This window comes from Enoplosus armatus, chromosome 18 (assembly GCF_043641665.1).
Source record: "Enoplosus armatus isolate fEnoArm2 chromosome 18, fEnoArm2.hap1, whole genome shotgun sequence".
Classification (NCBI taxonomy): domain Eukaryota; kingdom Metazoa; phylum Chordata; class Actinopteri; order Centrarchiformes; family Enoplosidae; genus Enoplosus; species Enoplosus armatus.
Window position 1 is genome coordinate 3,718,990 of NC_092197.1, and position 19,667 is coordinate 3,738,656.

At 42.3% G+C, this 19,667-nt stretch overlaps 1 protein-coding gene across 1 annotated transcript in view; it reads right to left on the bottom strand.

Annotated features, from left to right (window-relative positions):
- Positions 1-904: 904 nt before the first annotated feature.
- Positions 905-19,667, bottom strand: part of erbin (erbb2 interacting protein) — a 46,153-nt gene continuing 27,390 nt past the window's right edge. The window contains exons 8-28 of the mRNA XM_070924147.1: positions 17,560-17,623; positions 17,219-17,293; positions 16,319-16,463; positions 15,492-15,564; positions 14,109-14,238; positions 13,877-13,992; positions 13,112-13,181; positions 11,390-11,489; positions 9,642-9,763; positions 9,092-9,265; positions 8,783-8,956; positions 8,538-8,676; positions 8,251-8,425; positions 6,628-8,158; positions 5,657-5,800; positions 4,367-4,423; positions 4,056-4,208; positions 3,220-3,312; positions 3,056-3,130; positions 2,610-2,966; positions 905-922 (exon numbers count right to left, since the gene is read on the bottom strand). Of these exons, the coding sequence (XP_070780248.1) occupies positions 2,859-2,966; positions 3,056-3,130; positions 3,220-3,312; positions 4,056-4,208; positions 4,367-4,423; positions 5,657-5,800; positions 6,628-8,158; positions 8,251-8,425; positions 8,538-8,676; positions 8,783-8,956; positions 9,092-9,265; positions 9,642-9,763; positions 11,390-11,489; positions 13,112-13,181; positions 13,877-13,992; positions 14,109-14,238; positions 15,492-15,564; positions 16,319-16,463; positions 17,219-17,293; positions 17,560-17,623 (3,718 nt within the window). The 3' untranslated portion in view covers positions 905-922; positions 2,610-2,858. The remainder of the gene's footprint in view (positions 923-2,609; positions 2,967-3,055; positions 3,131-3,219; positions 3,313-4,055; positions 4,209-4,366; positions 4,424-5,656; positions 5,801-6,627; positions 8,159-8,250; positions 8,426-8,537; positions 8,677-8,782; positions 8,957-9,091; positions 9,266-9,641; positions 9,764-11,389; positions 11,490-13,111; positions 13,182-13,876; positions 13,993-14,108; positions 14,239-15,491; positions 15,565-16,318; positions 16,464-17,218; positions 17,294-17,559; positions 17,624-19,667) is intronic.

Consider the following 19,667-nt stretch of genomic DNA (forward strand, 5'->3'; position numbering starts at 1 on the left):
TATTATTATTATTAAAGGGATATCTAATTTAGTTAATTAGCAGTGTTTTCACGTTGGTTTGACGGTGCCACGAGCACAAAGTATGGGTCAAACTTCACTACATATATGAAGAGATGGACAGTAGATGACACAATCCACTGTAAACAAGTTGAGGGGATGAAATAATATCATATATAGTACAAACAATTCAGTGGTCACAAATGTGCTGTTAGGATTTATGGGGCCATTACTTAGTATGTGAATCTTATCATTTCCTTTTTTTTGGAAATACGTCTCACTGAATAGTTATTTACAAGTGAATGAATATTAACAGAGTTACACATGAAGTGGACGCAACGTTGCCTTTCAAAACACATTTTTCCTTCCGACGCGGCTCTTTGACAAACATTAGGAATGTTTTCAGACAGATGCAGCTTTGACTGGATTTGTTTTTTTGTTTGTTTTTTTTTCTCCCCCCCTAACAGTGTGAGTTGATTATTCTGCACAGATGAACATCAGGAGTTATGGTAATCTAAGCAACAAACAGTAAAAAGCCTTGGGCAAAGTGACATAAACATTCACTTTTACACAATGCAGAGAAATCTTTATCTTTTTTTTTTTTTTTTTTAAGCACTACCATATATATATATTTCCTGTGCTATTTCATTACAAAAAAAAAAAAAGATTCTTTTCACAATATAAAAATCATGTAAAATCACCAGGGATTACTAAAAGTTGTGTTGTTTTTAAAAAAATGCTATCTGACGTTGGTTTTTCTGAATGAAAATAAAGGCTTTAAATATTGCTTTTAAGCCATTATGCTGCAAATGTACTCAGAAGGTTGTGATTATGTGGATATTGCTTGGGCTCTGGGGTCAAAGGTCCTCCCCTATTCAAACAGTTCAAGGTCTATGGCACTTGACAACTTGCTTCTCCCAACTCTCTGTACAGCGAAGAGAAAAAAAAAAAAGGGAAAAAAAACAGATTGAGAAACTGCTCCAAAGTGATGATAAAAAGCATGATAAAACATTTTTATAGACACAAAAAGGCAAACTGTGGTCTTCTCCCATGTTAAAAAATAAAACCGCCAGATGTTGAAACCCCTGCGATACAAACACTCATCTCACCAGTGACTGCCTGAAAGATGAAGCCCTTAAAAAATAAAAACACGAGTGAAACGTTGATCTGTTCTTATTCAAATATCTAAGTTGTCTCCTGCTTTTTGCCTTCTGTTCACAATTTCCAAACTTGCTTTGGTTAACTAGCATCACTGCTAATATCTTTCGCTGCTTAAAAAAGGAAAACTTTAGACATTTTGGGAAATATGCGTATTCACTTTCTGGCAGGAAAAGATCGGCCAAGTGGAGAAGATTGATAGCTAGCACTCTTACAACGGTCTGTTAAATATAAGGCTACTGCCAGCAGCTAGCAAACGTTAGCACAAAGACCGGAGACAGAGGGAAGCGGTTAACTAGCTGGATCTAAAGGCCACAAAATCCGCCTTCCAGTGCCTCTAATTAACAAGTTATATCTTGTTTGTTTTATACATACAAAAACTGAGGTGTAAAACCAACAATTAGATGTTTTACTGAGAGTTATGTGCAATTTCTGAGCCGTGTCCCAGCAACCAGTGGAGATTCCAGGAAGTCTGGCACATAAGTTACCACAAAATGGTCATTTTTTTCACTACGTATTAACCAAACAAGATATATTTTAATTATCGAGCTTCAGAGGTGCTGGTAGGTGGATTTTGTCACCTTTTGACAGAGCCATATTATCCGTTTCCCTCTGTTTCCAGTCTATGTGCTAGCTTAAACTAGCCGGCTGCTAGCGCTTCAATCTTCTCAACTCAGGTGCTGCCTGAAGGCGAAGAACCATATTTCCCAAAATGTCGAACATTTGCTTTAAACAGCAGCTTCTGACAGGCAAAACAGATTAAGGCTGAGCAAACACATACTCCATCTCTCCTCTCCTATTCCCCCAGTATTTGAATTTCCTTTCCATTTTCCAGTCTCATTAACTGCGTTTCTTCAACCTCTGAAAAGCTGTGATCCATTTATATTGCGAAGCCCCCCCCCCGCCCACACAGCTCAGGTTGTGGTCTAGTTAGGTGATATGCCGAGCAGTTGCTGTGAGGACAAAAGTGTCTGTACGATGGAGGGTGTTCACAGGTTTATGGAAGCAGGGGTGGATGATCTCTTCTTCTCAACCTTCAGATTTCACAAGAAGAGAAACAAAAAAAAATGTCTCTCCAAAAAAACAACAAAAAAAACAAAATCAAACACCTCCTTGATCTACATTCGTCTCCACACGAAAAGCACGTAACATTGTCCTCCACACAAGATCGCACGGCAGACCACGAAACGGTTTCAACATCTTAAATAAAAAGTTTTAAAAAAAGAAAAAGGCAAATTGGATGACTGAAGAGAGGGAGCCCTGCCCCCTAGTGGCCAATTCATGTCAAACCGCAGAAATAAAACCTAATTTATGATAAAGGATTTATGAGTTTTGGACTACAAAAAAAAAAAAAAAACCCCAAAAAACAAAACGGATCTGTACAGAGACCACAGTAATTATTTGCTTCAAAGCAGGTCACATCTTCAGCTTCTTTTGTATAAAAATATATATACCACAGTGATGGCCTTTTGAGGACTCGTACTAGCAGAGGTTTGCCGCCGTCTCACTTTGATCCACTACATTCAGTGGTTTTCCCCGTTTAAATCAAGGCTATGAAGATCTCTACTATAAATAGTCCCAACAGGTATCAACAGATCAGTCTCCTCTGTGTATAAAAATATGAGAGTCCACATAAATCTCTCTGTTCGTCTCTCTTCTCGTGTCCCCCATCCCCCCTCGTCAGGGGTCAGTTTCAGTTAAGTCTATGCTTGCATGTCTCTTATAATAATCATATCCACAGTGTTTGGAAATGTCTTCAGGAGGGCCACTGCATTCCCGTGATCGATATTCACAAAGCTGTATCCATTCGCCTGCGCGAAAAGAAAAAGAAAAATCTGAATAAACAAAACATCACAAAGATCTTGTCAAAGTTTTTGTGGTTAGTTAGAGAGCAGAATACCTGGATGATTTTATCTCCAGGCTGAAGAATCTTGGATGCCGGTCCCTCAGGTTGAACCCTTGTCACAAATATACCCTGAAAATATAAAAAGATATTAATTATACATATTAAGTTGGGGAAAACAATTCAATTTCTGTGAAAATAAAAAAGAAACATGAATTCACATTGTCATCTGGACGAAAGGGGTTTCCCCGTCCTCCCACTCCTCCTGATATACTGAAACCCAGCTCTGGATTCTTCTCCACTTTCACACGGATCTGAAACACACCCACATAAGTTTCATCAGCCATTTATTCACAGTCACCCACTGTTAACACACACAATTTTCACATATTTACATTAGTCTTGAAAAACCACAGCGGGAGGTTAGGGAGCAGGTGTTTTCTTAACTGGCTCAAAATGACTAAAACTCTGGTGAACGAACAAGGATATCAGATTGTTGCGGTTTTAGGTTCAAATACTCAGGATGAAGGTCAACCTTGTGGGAAATCTCACTTTCTTGCCAAGAGTTAGACGAGAAGATCGATGAGAAGAACACTTGCATATCTGTCAGCCAGCAGGTGGTTAGCTTAGCTTCGCATAAAGACTGGAAACAGGGGGAAACAGATAGCCTGGCTCTGTCCAAAAGTTAATAAAATTGTTGAGGTGACCGGTCTCGCCCGCCTGGCATGTCCTCGCATTTCTGAAAACTCTTGATTTCCAAAAAGGCATTATTTGGATAAATCGACGATACATTTGAAATCTAAAAGTTAACTTTCTCACCTGAAAATATAGAAGCAACCAGGTCCAGGAAGAAATCCGCATCTTGTTGTTTAGGTTTTTGTTTCTCCCCAGTTTCCACTCAACATGCTAGGCTAGGCTAAGCTAAGCTAAGCTAAGCTGTAACTTCATATTTAATGGACTGATATGGGAGAGTATTGATCTTCTCATCCAACTTTATTTATTATTTATTTTTTTAGCACTTGGGTATTTCTAATTCCACACAAACACCATCCCTCACCTCTTGCAGCGTGTCGTGCGGGATGCGCGGTGGACCCTGGGGCTGATGGGAGACTTTGAGCATCAGGTAATCAATGAGCTGCTCCCTGGAGGGGTGGCGGGCCAAGGGGGCCTGACGAGCAGCAGGGCCCATCTGACCGTTCATCAAAGGCACCTAGCAAACAAAAACACACGGTGATGAACAGAAGCTGCTGCCGTTGTTGTTGTTGTTGTGGACTCGGCGGTATTGTGTCAACATACTGGCAATTTTCTGGCTAGTTTTAAAATTTGACAACCACAGTTTTACTAAATGTCTGCATGTGTTGAACCTACTTTTCTGTGGGGGTCCATGGTGTAGCTCTGCTGCCCTTGGGGACTAAACACATCTTCCTGAAAGGGAAGCAAGTGATGATTATTATTAAAGCTCACTCCACTGAAACTCATTTACAACCAGGGATAGTAGACAGGACAGGCCATTAGACACTGACATGAACATTTTTCATGTGTAGTAATGAGAGGCAGCGATGTGTTGCTTTAGAAGAGAAGAAAGGGACACAACTGATTAAAATGATGAAAAACTGAGATTAAACTGTGCCTAGCTTCTACTCAGACACTAAGCAGCATGTAAATCTGAATATCGGCTCGCTGGAGATAAAGTGAATCTTAAATGTTAAGTAGGGAAGAGGTTACAGAACACAGACATCTTTTTTCCCCCTCCTCTACAGATTCTAATACCCACTTTCTAAATCACACACGTCTCCCACTTACCTTTTGCAAACACAGTTTTCAGGTTTAGAAGTGATTCTGAAGTGATCGAAAGTTAAAGTGAAGATGACGGATGAGCAAAATAAAAGGATTGAAAGTGCAGTTAAAGGGAAGAGACAGGATGATTGGAGTGTGGCACAGTGGAGGGATAATAATGATGTTAAAGAACCTGGCAGGTTTAAAAAGGGGGTGTTTTGTACCATACATGATACTCAAGTTACATATCTGATTATCAACGTAGACCCAAATTAAAAGGAAGACTTTCTTCATGAAGAGATTGGCCTGAAAAAGCTTAATTTCCTTCCAACAAGCCTGTTACATCACAGCTTAGGGTGACACTTTCTGTTGTCAGCCGGGATTCAGAGAAAATACAGACCTGCTGTAAATGTGTCACTAGAAATACAAGCCTCAATTAGCTAAATCTCTGTAGCAGCCTTGATCAGTTCAATCTGTCTTTCTCTGATTCTGTCATGGAGGCAGTACAGCCACTAAATCAACCGGACGATGGTACAAAACACAAGTAGGCCCCTTTTAAACAAGTCAAACCAAATGATGCTAAGAGGAGCTACACAACAAAAACTCTGTTAGAATCCACCCATGTTTCGCTGTAAGAAGACATCACATGTACTGGACAGGGTTTGTGGTCGTGAGAAAATCAGACGTTAGGAGAGACATACTTTCACTTGCCTATAAAAGGACAAGTGAAAGATGACTGAGGGTCAGTGATCACTTCTCAACATCGAGGAGAGAAGGAAACAGACACTTCTTATCGTCTAAAAAGGGTGTGAAACTAGCGGGATCTGGAAGCCCTGGCTTGGTATGAGCTGCAGGAGCTGACTTTAAATTCACAGTACTCACACTGAAGCCCAGAGCTCCGTAGGGCTGTCCATCCCTGGCACTAAAGACCAGGGACCCTTGGCTGGCATGCATATCCCTACAGCTGCCGTAGTGAGACCAGCTCAGCGGAGCGTTATTGGAATTATAGGAGCGAGACAGCGCGTTCTGAACAGAGGGACGACACGGAACAACCAGCACCAACAGACATGTCAGCGGCGGCCATGCAATCCACCAAATGAGTGACGACATAAAAGACACAACAAAAAGGTTTACAGCATATACAGACTAGCATGCAGTGAATCAGACATATTGAGCATACAGCTGGGTTAGTAGGCTTTGGTAAACGTCCTGTGTCTAAGCCTGTTTTGATAGATGGTTTCTTATTCATCTTTCATTCATGATCTCTCTTCGAGTCTATTTCTATTTTCTAGAAAAATCTGATGACGTAGGAAAACGGTCAGACGTACCACCTCAACTCTAAGGGGCTAACAACAAGTCCCTTGTTTAAATATTTATCTAGCTTCCATCATGTTTAAGAGGGAACTTGCTCTGCCTCAGCTGCTGTTACACTGTATTCTGTGACCTGCAGCAGTGCAACAACAGTTAAGTGCATCGTGCAAGCAGAAAAGTCTGATTTATTTAGTTGATATTTGCTGAATCATAAAATAGAATGAATATTTCCACTGTGTTGTTTTTATTTTAGCTTTCAAAGCTTCTGCAGTAGCTGCAGTTCAGCCCAGCAGTGAGGGCTAAAGAAAGGCTTTACAGACATTTTCCTCTTGCTCACATCATGTTGTGATGTCAAAGTAATTTAAGATATTGTAATAGCGGTCCTATGGCAAATGTAGGACTTCTAGATTATAGCTCAATCCTGTAAGGATGAATGTGTGCATACTGTTGGGCTCGTAAGATTAAAAAACAACTCCACCCTGAAAATGAGTCAGAGGAACAACTGGCAATTCATTTCATCACGTTATAGCAGCACTTTCTACCTTTTCCAATTTCTTGGCCTCGATGTGCCGCATCACCTGGTCTCTCCAGTCAGATGGCACCCTTCCTCCTCCAACTCCTCCTGACACCTGTCCAGGCCCATCCAGCAGCGAGTGCTCAGACTTCACCCTGGTGTTGGGCCTCTTGCTGGGGCTGCTGTGCTGGTAGTTGAAATCGCTGACAGACATGGTCCTCTCTGGAAGCTCGTGGGGCTGCGGCATGGTGCTGTGAGGCCTGGAAGATCCGGGTACGTCGATGCTGTAAGTGCGAGCTGAGAGGGGCCTCTGCATGGCCTGGCTCATGGCCAGCGGCCCCCTGGCGAGGGTGTGAATGTCCCTGTACGTCATGTATTCCCCGTCGGGCACCTGCATGCGCCTCGGGTCGCCCATGGAGGCTGTGGAGGCGGTGCTGCTTTGCCTCTGCAGAGTGCTGCTTCTAGACTGGCCTCCAGTAGAATGAAGTCTCTCTTTAGCCCACATGTCTCCAGACGGTTTGGGACCCATAGGAGGTCCCCTCTGCTGGGACTGTAGAGGGTAGGGAGGTGCCTGATTGCGATTGGAGTAGTTGGTGTTGGCTAGTGAGTGTGGAGGAGGAGGGAGGTAGCCTTGGTGCTCTGGGGGCATGGGCGTCCTATGGGCCCAGAGGCCCTCTTTAGGCATGGCACTGCTTGTGTACTGAATGTTGTACTGAGGAGGAGGGATGCCCATGGCCATGCTAGAGGAAACTGGATATCTGCTGGTGCTGACAGGAGGCTTAGAGGAGGAGAGCAGGTCTGAGGAAGATGCAGAGGAGCTGGGGTAGATCTGGAGAGCCTGGTCGTTGAGTAACTGACTGGCTGACTTGCTCCTGACTATGCTCTGGCCCTGAGCTCCTGGCCCTGGGCCGGCTCCTGCCATCCTAGTCATTCCTGCTGTGTCATAGGCGTCACTATCGCCATCAAAGGAGTATAGCTTCATGCCCCCTGCTTCTATGTTGCTGACACTGTGAGACTTCATCACCTGCGGGGGATGGCACCTTTTCTCCGGAGACAGTTCCTCTGTGCTGCGAGACAGAGACATGTCACTGCTGGCTGTCACGCCTGTCGAGGCCACATGCACGGCAGATGTCTCTACTCTCATCGCTTGGCTTTTGTCCCCCAGACTATTGATGCAGTCACTGACCTGCTGGTTTCCATTCAGAAAATGCTCCATGTTGTTGTCATTGCTAAAACCCTGCTTGCTGTCAAAGTCCTCCTGGGTTACTGAGCCATTCTTGGTTTTGTCCACCTCATCCAGCTGAACCATGTTGTCGGTTGGCAACTTGGACACATTCATATTGATCTGGTCCCATTTGGTGTAGGTTTCTCCCATGCCATTGTTAATTCCCTTCTCAATGAAGGCCAGTCTGGCCTCCATGGACAGGTCATAGTCACCCATTTTCTCTGGCGGGGTCTGCTGGGTTTTCAAAAGGGCCTGAAGGGACGTTTCAGAGCCATTACCATTATGGAGGAGAGAGGTGGTGTCTTTAGGCTGGTTCATATTCTCATCTTCTTGCCTAAAACACAGAACAAGGAGGCCATCAGATGTATATTTATTTATAACAGCAGGAAGAGTCTCCTTTATGTTAACAAAAAGAATGGTACTAACCGGCTTTTTGGCAGGAAGGGCATCTTTGCCTCCCTCTCAGGGGTGCACAGGGAGTTGTCCTGACTGCTGTCTGTGGTCAGAGACACCGAGTCAGACATGCGTGATGGCGATGAACAGTTGCTGTTGTTCTGGTTGCTGTTGGCCACTGTTTCATCCAGCAAAGAGTCTGCGTCATCTGTTGATTAGAAACATCACCGTTAGTGTGTTGTATCTAGACACTGTCACATGTCAAGCTTAATTTTCCACTTCTAAAACACTATATTTTAATCCCTCAAACTAAACTTTACCTTTTTTGTCCTTACTTAAAGTCACTACTTTAGGCTGGTTGATGCTGATCTCAATAAGAGGGGGTCTCATCTCTGCAATTTTCATCTCCTCCTCTTCATCAGACAGCTCCTCAGAATCCTGAAGACAAACACAATAATTCTCTTAAAGCTGCATTTTCAGTTGGAAATTCATAAACACTTGCTGTATTTCTTCTTTGTAAAATAGTGAGGACTTAATAAATTAGAGTGCTAAATGTGAGGAGTACCTCCAGTGTGTCCTCGTGGTTCATCATAGAGCCCCCTGAAGATTTGAGTGGGACTTTCTGAGAGCTGTAAGACTCCGAAGTGTCTTTCGATTCCGGTGCAGAGGGGTATGTGTTAGTAGATACTTGGGGGTCCAGGTCTGATGCCATGCCGTTAGGACAGGGGGCCTCTATCACCTGCACACATGATCAGTTATTAACAAAAAATCACTTGCATGTAGAATATGCAGTTTGTTTAAGGGGAACTAAAGCATGGTAAAATAAAGTAGAAATGAAAGTGCAAGTAAAATATCTCATTTATCTGAAGCTGACCTTCACTCCCACGTCCTGCACTCCAATGTGGTTCCTCTCTATCGGCTTTGCATCTTTCCCCGACTCGTCACTTGACTCATCCTCCTTCAGCCTGTGAGCCACAGACTGGGCCGTCTTCACCATGTTCTTCAGCTCGTCTGGGTATGGCGTCGGGTAGCGCTTCAGGTTTCCCTCCTGGAAGAGTTCAAATAGCCACAAACCTCACCATTAAAATCATGTGGCTGCAGTTTAGATAGACGTGGGACTAGGAGAGGTGAAATGCTGCCTCTGTTAAGCAGTTTCTTTACCCTATACTAATGATGTTTTGGTTTGAGCCATCTTACAAATTAGGCAAATAAGTATCCCCCACTAACCTCACCAGTATTTACTTTAATTGTTGTATAAAAAGAGACATGATGCGCATTTTACATGAAAACAGCAACATCAAAGTGAAGGTTGTTGCCAAAATAATACTTTGTGATCACAGCAGTGTCCTTGCAGTTTGGTAAACGATGTCACCACAGTCATTTTTTCCTTTTTCCAATTATGTGAACAACTGTTTGACACTAACCCTTGGGGGTGTTTCTCTCTCATCCTTGTCCTCGTCACACTCAAAGGCCACCTGAGCTCTGTGCTTGCGTTGTTCCTCCCAGAGAGCTGGATTGAAGCTCTCAGAGTCAGAGTTGGGAATGTCTGAAAAAAGAAAAGCAGAAAAGCAGAAGGAAGCGGAGGATCATTTGTTAGTTTTTAATTAAGGCTTTGCAAGTCTCCCCCCCCCCCCCACTGTGTTTAATTCATGCAAGTCGGACTGGGACCACAAGATGGCGCAAAGACAGCACGTGGCATGCCAATAAATTGAAGGAACTGTGGAGGAACTTGAAATTCAGGCGTTAACCCCTTGAACTCAAACCAAACCATTCATTCAATGTATTACTAATTCTCATTCTAATAAACTGCATTGCAGAACAGTATTTTGACCGGCTTGATCCTGCGCCTGATACCACAGTGTATCTAAAGGTTTGACATAAAATGTAATCTAACATTCTTGCAGGATTTGCTCGGTCTCACTCTTTCGCCGTCTCTCCTGTATGGCTGCTACATGTTGGGAGGGGAGAAGCAAGGCCATGATTACTCTGAAAATCATGGCAGTGGTGACTGTGGTTGTGATGACACCGCTTTCCTGAAACTCTGCATTAGCATCTTGCATTAGTGATCTGCTCTCTGCGGTGTCAGTCAGTCTCTGACCAACAAATCTGAAACTTGACCAAAAACCATCAGGTGTGCAAATATATCCCATCCTTTTTTTGTTTTTTTTAACAAGTTGATATCATATTATATCACTTAAAGCTGCCATTTAAGTTTTAAGATAAATCAGTCTGTGTGGTTTCCTGTGTTAAAAAGGTTTTGCGACATGCAGATCAGCTGAGAACAGACCATATCAAGAACTCTGGTTATCTACAACTTAACGCACCATAACAGAGTGTGAATGCACAGTGGATAATATGCGTCACCTGGTTTGCAGCCTCCATATCAACAAGTAAAAGGGAAAACACGAGGAAACAGATAAAGCTCTTTTGGAAAAATCCACAGTGAATAACTATGGAAAATTGCATTAAGCAGATGACTGGAAGATAAATAGAGGGCAGAACCTACATACAGTAACTTGCATGGGTGCATTTTCTTGTGGTGCGACAGATTGTTAGACAAAAATCAACCAGTTGACTCGCAACCATTTCAGTAGCTCAAGCGTGTAGATCTTGAACCGCTAATTACTCTAAAGCTAAAGATGCAACAGGGTCAGTGCAAGCTGTGTGGTGCAATAGGAAACCAGACCAAACTAACAGATGCTTGACAAGAAGAAGAAGACTAGTGTTTCTTCTGCAGCTTTGGTCTCAGGTAACGAGGTCCCTCATAAAATATGAAAACAGGAATCCTTGCAAGTCACCTATAAGACTGCCACGATAAAGATGGTTGTGCCTGAGAATACATTTGAATACATTTGCTTTACCTGAAAATTAGATTTGTATGACTTACTGGTACATCCTTACAAAACCACTTATTTTCCTCACTTTAGTTTCACACTGGTTATGGATCATCAGTTTCCACAAACTCTGTCAATTCTAGTCTTATGAATTGTGCTCATAGTAGTCATGTAAGTGAAGTCGTATGATTGCCTGATAGTACTGAGTTTAAAGTTTAAATTTAGCCCTGCTGCTGAGAACTGACTGGTGAAAACAGGTCAGAAACATTTGCAGTCTGCCAGATTAACCATGAAAGAACACAAGATAATTTCAGTCTTGTTGAAAGCACAGTACTCACAGTCCTCGGTCCTGATTTGCTGGGGGAACATGTAGTTGGTCAGCACAGTTTTGTGTGTCTCTGGATCCTCCTCTTTCTGGAGAGGGATCAGGGGCTTTGACTGTGGGAGACAGAAAGTAGGTTTGAATGTGCTATCTGCAATCAACGGTGCTTTGTCAAAATTAATGTGGGTTCCCCCCAATTTCCCACAGTTCTTTCCAGCTGAGTTTCTTCTTTTAATCTTCTCCAAACCACCCACTGGCCTCGTTTTGACTGAGACACTACAACTTGTCCTCTGGGCCCCATCACCATTGTTGCACCTGCCCAACAGGATCCCTGTGTCTCAGTGCCGCTGTGCCTGCTGGACTGCCTCTCCTGGGTTTCATTTCTGCCCTGCTAACACGACAGGTGCTGCACTCCTGATTATAAGTAAGTAAAGCTTGTTTATATACGCGTAGCACCTTTTGAAGTGTCACAAACTGCTTTACAAGTCAATAAAAGCAAGGAAATTGACAATTTTGATAGACTAAGACAACACAAAAACATCCATAAAAAGGCCTCTTTGTACAAACTGGATTCCAGACAGACAGTCTATAAGAAGGCTCACGAACTTGCTTAGTAAAAAGCTTAGTAAAGCTTAGTAACTCTTGGTCTTGAACCCAGGGAGAGCCATAGAGGCCAGGTTATATGACCTTGGATAAATCAGCCAGGCCGATATATGTATCGGATGTAGCTCATTGCAGCTATATTGGTAAATGTTATGGATTGTATAAATTCAAACATGTATCGGTAAGGTAGTAGTTGAGAATTCACAACGGTAAGCAGGAGATTGATAATGGAGAGATGTGTAAATGACAAGAACATTCTTACATTTTATTCTGTATTTAATAGGGAACCGACTTGAGACCAGGACAGGAGAGACATGGGCTCTACAGCTGGTTCGACATAACAGATTTTCTGAATTCTGAAACGGCTGTAGTTTCCAGTGACAATTTGTTAAGGCATTTGAACAGAGGCTTACAATAGTCCAGCTAGGATGAGAAAAGGGCATGAATAATTGATTTTACAATGCAGGGAGAGTCAACAGGCTGCTTTTTCCAGCTTATAAATATTTCTACAAAACACACTGAATCAATATACTCCCACAGTGTCTCTTCTCCTTCCAACCTTACTTTGCCTTTGCACACGTTAAAACTCCTTCGCTGAGCTTGATACGAGTAGTTCGAGAATTCCTTTCCCATACAAAGCTGCACTGTTATGACAAAGTGGGACTCCAAAACCACTTCCTGACACATGAGCTGAACACAACGTTTCCACCTCTGATAGGCTTATCTTGTCTTCTGACGAGGGCCACATTAGCCAAGGCAGCAGTCTAAACTTCAAGCCCCACAACTTGCCTGGTAACCTTGAACTCTCTATGTCTGCTTTACTTCCGGCTGCCTGTCATTCACATTTGTATCAGGGTTTTTGACAAGCTTGTCTAGATCACCATACTGTTGTCCTTAAACAAGCATTGAAAAGGTAAGGATAACATTTTCTGACATTCATTAGGATCCTTCTGCACTTTAAAAATGCAGCGTTCAGTGAGTATCACTCAGTCTGACCTGCATTGACATTTGGCACGTTTAGATCAACCGTCCTGGAAGTGGTTTACTGCATTTTGAATGTGTTTTCCTGTAGCTGGATTCATTTACAGCTGAATGGAGTGGCGAGTCATGTACCCGGCTGCCATTACAATCTTACCTGATTTTCAGACAGCCACATTGCCGTCATTTGGTTCAGTTTAGTGAAACTGTAAGGAAGATTCTTTAACCTGCAGTGGAACAAAAACAACACAGGTACTCAGTCATCTTGCACCCTCACAAAGACTCACAAATCTGTTGAAACCTGTAAAAAAAAAATTACTATAAACGTGAGGCTGAAGCTATATTTCATTTTTTCTTTCTGCTGCGGGGTTGTGGCCAAAGTTATTTGATGTGTTTGGCACAAAGTAGACATCAGGAATGGAAAACCCCTGATTAAAACCTCAATCAGGCCTTAGCTTCCAAACCAAACCCATTTTCATTCTGGCCAGAATTAAGAGCCTTCGATCATGATGTTGTAATTATCAGGTTATGTTTTAGACTGTGTGCGTGCTCGTGTATAAGTGAATTAATGTAATTCATAGTGAAACCATTACTGCAAGGCTGCCTCTCAAATGACTAGGGCTACAACTAGCAATTATGTTCGTTAGTGATGAATTAATTTGTTAATAAAATGAAAATAGTGAAAAAGGCCAGTTAAAATGTCCTAAATCCCCCGTCTTGACAGATAACAGATTAAATATACAATGATATAAAAACAGAGAATAGCAGCAAAACCTCACATTTGACAATCTGCAGCCAGTAAATTATTTGTATTTTTGCTTTAAAATTATTTAGGTAAAAAAACAACAACCCCAAACCCTAAATTACACTTGTCCCTAAATTTGACCCTTACTGTGCATGAATACCATCAGTCCAGACTCACTTGTTGTTGCTGAGATTGATGACCTTGAGCTTCTGCATGTCACCCATCTCTTCAGGCAAAGACTCCAGCTTGTTGGAATGAAGGAACAGCACAGTTGCATTCTTCCAGTTGCCCATCTGTGAGGGGAAGAAACCAAGGACACAGAGCCATGAGCCAACGAGACCAGTTGTTATAAAAACACACACACACACACATATATATATATATATATAGTCTAATAGTGCATACTCACTTCGGGGGGAAGCTGGGTAAGGAAGTTGTGATCTGCGGCGAAGGTGCGGATGTTGACACACTGGCCAATGAAAGACGGCAAGGCTTCGATCTCATTGAAACTGCAGTCCAGCTCATCCAGAGATGTCAGCCTAATGCAGAGAGAAGCAGGAGCACTTTAATAATGTATCATTACTAGAGAGATACATACAAATACACAAAGACAAGAAATGGCTAAATGATGCCGAAAACTCTGAGAGAGACGTCTTCAAACAAGAAGATCAACTCTTATTAATAGCAGCTATTGTAGCAATACCTTACGGTGAAGCACTAAGAGACATTTATAACCACACTGATGCATCTTAAAAGCATCTTGGGACATCATTTAAAGTAGTGACATTTGAAACTGAACCCATGTTGACACAGAAGTGCCGTGCAGCTGGGGCTTTCTGCTGAATGAAAAATGCAAATGCACTCTGGGGATTCAGATGAATGCAAACAGAGTCTGACTTGCAGGAGAGCTTCTGTGTCATAGTATCGTCAAATTCCAGAAACACAGGATTTGACCCCTCCATGCTGAATATAAAAAACAGGGACAAAACAAGACAGTGCACCAACAGTGGACTGAATAAAATCAGCCACGTATGAATGAAAAAAAAATCAGCTTGCTTAAGCTAAAATCCTTGCATGGGATTAAGCTAAACCATAGGCTTTGCCACATAATCTGTGTCAAATTACACAAGAAGACATAACATATGGGACGATTGACGGTGTTTGTTGTTTGGAAACAAACAAGAAACACAACTGTTCAGCCGCAGCGGTAACGGTCAGTAAATGCAGATTTGTCTCATGGGTATGGGAGTGGACTAAAATCACAGAAAAACTACATAGATGGATTCAGTTGGAGTCTAATCTTTATGCTGGACCACAATGAATGAGAGTACAAGAAGGGTCAGGACATGGACCTGGCTCACTCTCTACGGCCTCAGCAGCTGGGTTTACCGGTCTGCTGCAGACAATATCAGTCGGAGAACAGCTATGGCTGATTTAATCCATCAGTAGTCTATTGGAGGGTCATCTGGCCCAAGATTACCATCAACCCCAACATAATAAAAAAAAACCTCAATCTGTTTCCATAAATCAATATGGTCGACTCAGAACCGTGACATTCAATTATTGTCATTCGTACTTTATAATTATGGCCGTTATCAAGTTACTCAATATCATCAGCATGAGACCGAAACCAATATAACATCTGAACACATTATGTTTAATGGGAATATCTGATTTATCCAGACAGACGTTTTAAGCGATCAGTGGACGGCAGATGAAAACAGCACAATAATCCACCTGATCTCAGGGTTTACTCTCTGCTCATATTAAAAGCTGTTGCTGTAACGCTCACCCTCCAATTGAGTCGGGCAGGTACATCAGCTGGTTCTCATCCACTTTCAGTGCGGTCAGTTTCTTCAGTGAGCCTATATCAAAAAGAGGAAAAGAGAGAGAGAGAGAGAGTGTGTTACAGACAGATACAACAGCATCACTTGCTGTGGCACCACAAAGAGGAATATCCATTACAGCAGTTAATTGGATTAATCTAGGCTGTCATCAATACCGTAATCAGTTTAGTGGTAATCAACCCTGACGCTACGGCAATGTGCATCTGGACTCCTCTGATTTAATTAGCCTTTTCTTAACTCATGAACATTACTCCCCCCCCAAGTAAGTAAGCAATTACATATATCTACATTTTGTCCTTAAAAGTCAAAATCTTGGATATACATGTGAATAGGGTGAAAGTCTCATCAGTTTGGTCAGTTTACAGTTCGACATTAATGTGTAGTTTAATTTACTTATTCCCATTGTCCATTCATCCATGAACAGAACTAAAATTAAAAAAAGACCCCACAGTACTCAAGAAGGAGAAAATGAGATATAACTGTATTTCTATGTTTTACATTTATATTTGTGGCACAAGTTTGAAAATTCTTTGATCAAAACTCAAACATCTTGTGACACTCCTGCACTGTGGACAACTGTGATGTTACTGTAGCTGGAGAAACAGTAACTGCACCCCCCCCCCCCCCCCCCCTGTGAGTTGGTGCAATTTTAATGTTATGAAAATACCTACGAAAACACAGAAATGGACCCAGGAATAAAAAAGAAATGCATTGGCAATAGCTAAAAGAGGGTTAAGGTGTTTCATAATGGAGTGTGTGCTGTAATCTTCACCGATGGAGCCTGGCAGCTGTGTGAGGGCATTGTTGGAAAGCAGGAGGTCTTGCAGACTTTCACAGCCACATATTTGCTCATCTACCATCTCCAGGTTGTTCTTGGACACATCCAGGTATACAAGCTGTTTTAGCGTCCCCAGCATCTGGATAAATCAAAAGGAGACACAGACTTTTCACTGATACCTCATTATCCTCACTTAATTTATGCCAAGGATTAGTCAGTTGTGTTGAACACAGAAACAGTGGATTAAAACAATCCCCAAAACATCAGCAGTGAGGTAAAGTAACTACGAGGTAGGAGCATCTCAGACAGCATATTATACCACAGTTTTTTTTAACATTTAAAACACACATTTTCTATAGAAAAAGGAGAACAGTTGCTGTGATCAGTCTTGGTTTATATTCCTGACGTCATTGCTTATAAAGAAGGCGAGACTGTGATTACAGCTGACGCTGTTGAAATGCTGGCAGCCGAACTAATGTTTTAATTATGACCCAGTTACGAACAAGCTGGTCATTTGGATGAAAAATGAATCTCATGTAACACATTCTGACTATCAAAACATCATTATAAATTAATTATATTCAAGGAAAATAATTACTTCACAGCTGCAGATTCTTTTGTAATTATTATTGGGACATCTGCAAACCCAAACGTCTGTATGTTTCTCCGTAACACTGTCTAATTGTGTTCCAGCGAGGGAATCGTTTCCAAACTGCAGCTCCTCTCTGCAGGTTTTCAGAGGGCTGAAAGTCTGATGCAAACTGACCGCGGCTCATTGTGATGAAGATTTAAGCAGACACGTAGACTGAAAATCAAGGGAAATAATCTCAAGATGATGTTTTGGGGCACAGCAGCCTATGAAAGTGTGTGTAAAGGAATGACTGTAAATTATACCCCAGGTAAAAACGTCAGTCTGTTCCCGTCAATCCACAGCTCCTTGATTCCAGTCAGCTGCTCCAACACCTCAGGCTGTAGATGTACAGAGGAGAAAGGAGGTTAAGTGATAGGGATGTGTGTGTATGAGTGTTAAAATGTGTGTGTATGAGTGTTAAAACGTGTGTGTGTGTGTGTGTGTGTGTGTGTGTTTATTATTCCTCTGTGACGTACGTATATGAGCACTTACTGTACATATAAAACATATAAAAAAATATGTATGAGAAGGAAGGAGGAGGTGAGGTCACCACCAGAAAGGTAGAAAGCCCTGGGCACCGACAGACCGACTGACAGATACTCACCACTTCAGTGAACTCATTACTCCCCAGGTCCAACCTCTCCAGCTGTGTGAGCTTGTGCATGCTTCTGTAGACACACAGGACAGACGGGGAGTGAGACGTTAAAATCATCGGATAAAGAAAAAAAAACACTCAACTATGATTAAGTCACCAGATTTATATATTCCATGTTTGCACAAGTGGTTAAAATTAATAGGAAACACTAAACTGACCCCTTTTGTTTAGACAAAAGCAACAGCCTGGATTATAAGCGATGTGGGCCATGTGCTTCAAGCCAAAAGAAAATCTGTCAATTTTCATGTTATATTTTGGATAGCATGCATGCTCTGCCTTTGCTCCTTTCACTGAGTCATTTTATGAGGAAATAAATACCTTTTAGAGCTCAGGCGTGACAGAATTATGCTTTAAATAATGGAAAGTGTGACGTATGCTAGCCCTAAGCCTTGCTCCAGAATTTTCTCTCCACATTCAGGTCAGAGTCTCACATTCTCGGCTGCACTGTAAACAAGCAGATACAAAACCAGGACTATTCAACTGCTTACAGTCTTAGATTTAACTGATTGCCCGTGATAGAAAATTGGGGGAGCAATAATCTTATAAAGGCCTATTTCACATTCTGAGCAATAGTGAACAAGTATCACTCTCCCATGCAGAAGAATCTACCTACAAGATGCCTTTGAGGGCATTTACCCCTCAGTGGCAGCAGCAAACAGTAGATATCACGAAACATGGATCAAGTGTATAAATCATTCTGGCAGGATAAAGAACTACTTTACACAAATCAACTTAAAGCTTTAAAGGTCTACGAATAGTTGTTTCCAATCAGAAATTCCCAGAGAGTGATTCAGAAGTTCCACAAAATAATTCTACATACAAAACCAAAGCAAGACCACGAGTGGAGACGAAACGGAGATGTACCGAGCTCTGTTTGGGAACGGACATGACGATCCTTTCACTGCAGGGATGAACTGTGCTTCCTTAAAACATGAGTGAGATTCAGCACAGGACTGGAAAAGCAGAGGCCCACCAACACTACTGTGGAGTCGGTTTTGTTTTTAGTTGCTCCTCATAAAATGAGAATGTAAGACATACGGCATAAATTATGAACATGATTTAAGCCCTTTGGTGTTTCTTTTTTCAGTACTTGGTGCAATAGGAAAACAATCGTGTCGATGTACTTGAGCATTAGCCAGCTTTGTCGCATTCTTACCTCAAAGTTGGCAAGAACACCAGAGACCCCCATGTGAGCTGAAAGGGGGTAAGAATGAGCTGTGCTGGCTCATCTAGAAAGTGAGTTCACCAGTGAAAAAACAAAAAATACACTATGGCTTTTGGCCCCCCGAGTTGTGAGGAACACAGCATCCTTCTTTAAAATACAGAGAACCATTTGGTTTCTGCATGTGCTTGGTGTGTGTCTGAGAGAAAAGAGGCTGCACTTTCTATGTGGAAGCCCTGAAAAGATTTCTACTGCCCCCCCCCCCCCTTTGTGCACGCACACATTTGTTTACATCTCTGAAATGCTTGCGTGTTGCTCTGGCAACGTTCCCGATCATTAGTCCTTTTCTTTGTCAGGGCTCCAGCCTTTAACAGGTCTGGCCTCCGTCACATAAACACAGCGAGAGGAGAGGATCCGCTCTGAGCTGCAGCACTGCACTTTATACACCAACTGGCCCGTCAGTCAGGGGAAAAGTAAGAAAAAGGAAAAGTGAGTGAGATAACAAAAAGGAAACTCAGCCAGAGGGAGGAAGGACAAAGAAGGCAAATAGGGAAACACAGTTTTGCTGAGAAAATGGGAAGGACATGGAATGGAATGATACAGCAAGTGAAGCATGAGAGCAGACAGAAAGAGGAAAGTACCGTCCCCCGCAATCACCTGGAGCTTTCTCAAATACTCATGGGACATTTAGTCTCACAGCGGCACTGTAACCTTCTTAAATGGTGAAATAACCCTCACCACTGTCTCAGTAAAGGATTATAAAACCTGCCACAGCAAGCAGTCCAGCAAAGGGGGGCTCTTATGTAACACCGTGGAATTTAATACTACAGTTGAAGGTGTGTGTGGGGGGGGGTGAATCTATGGTAAAAACAGAAAGAGGCAAGGGAGGACACAG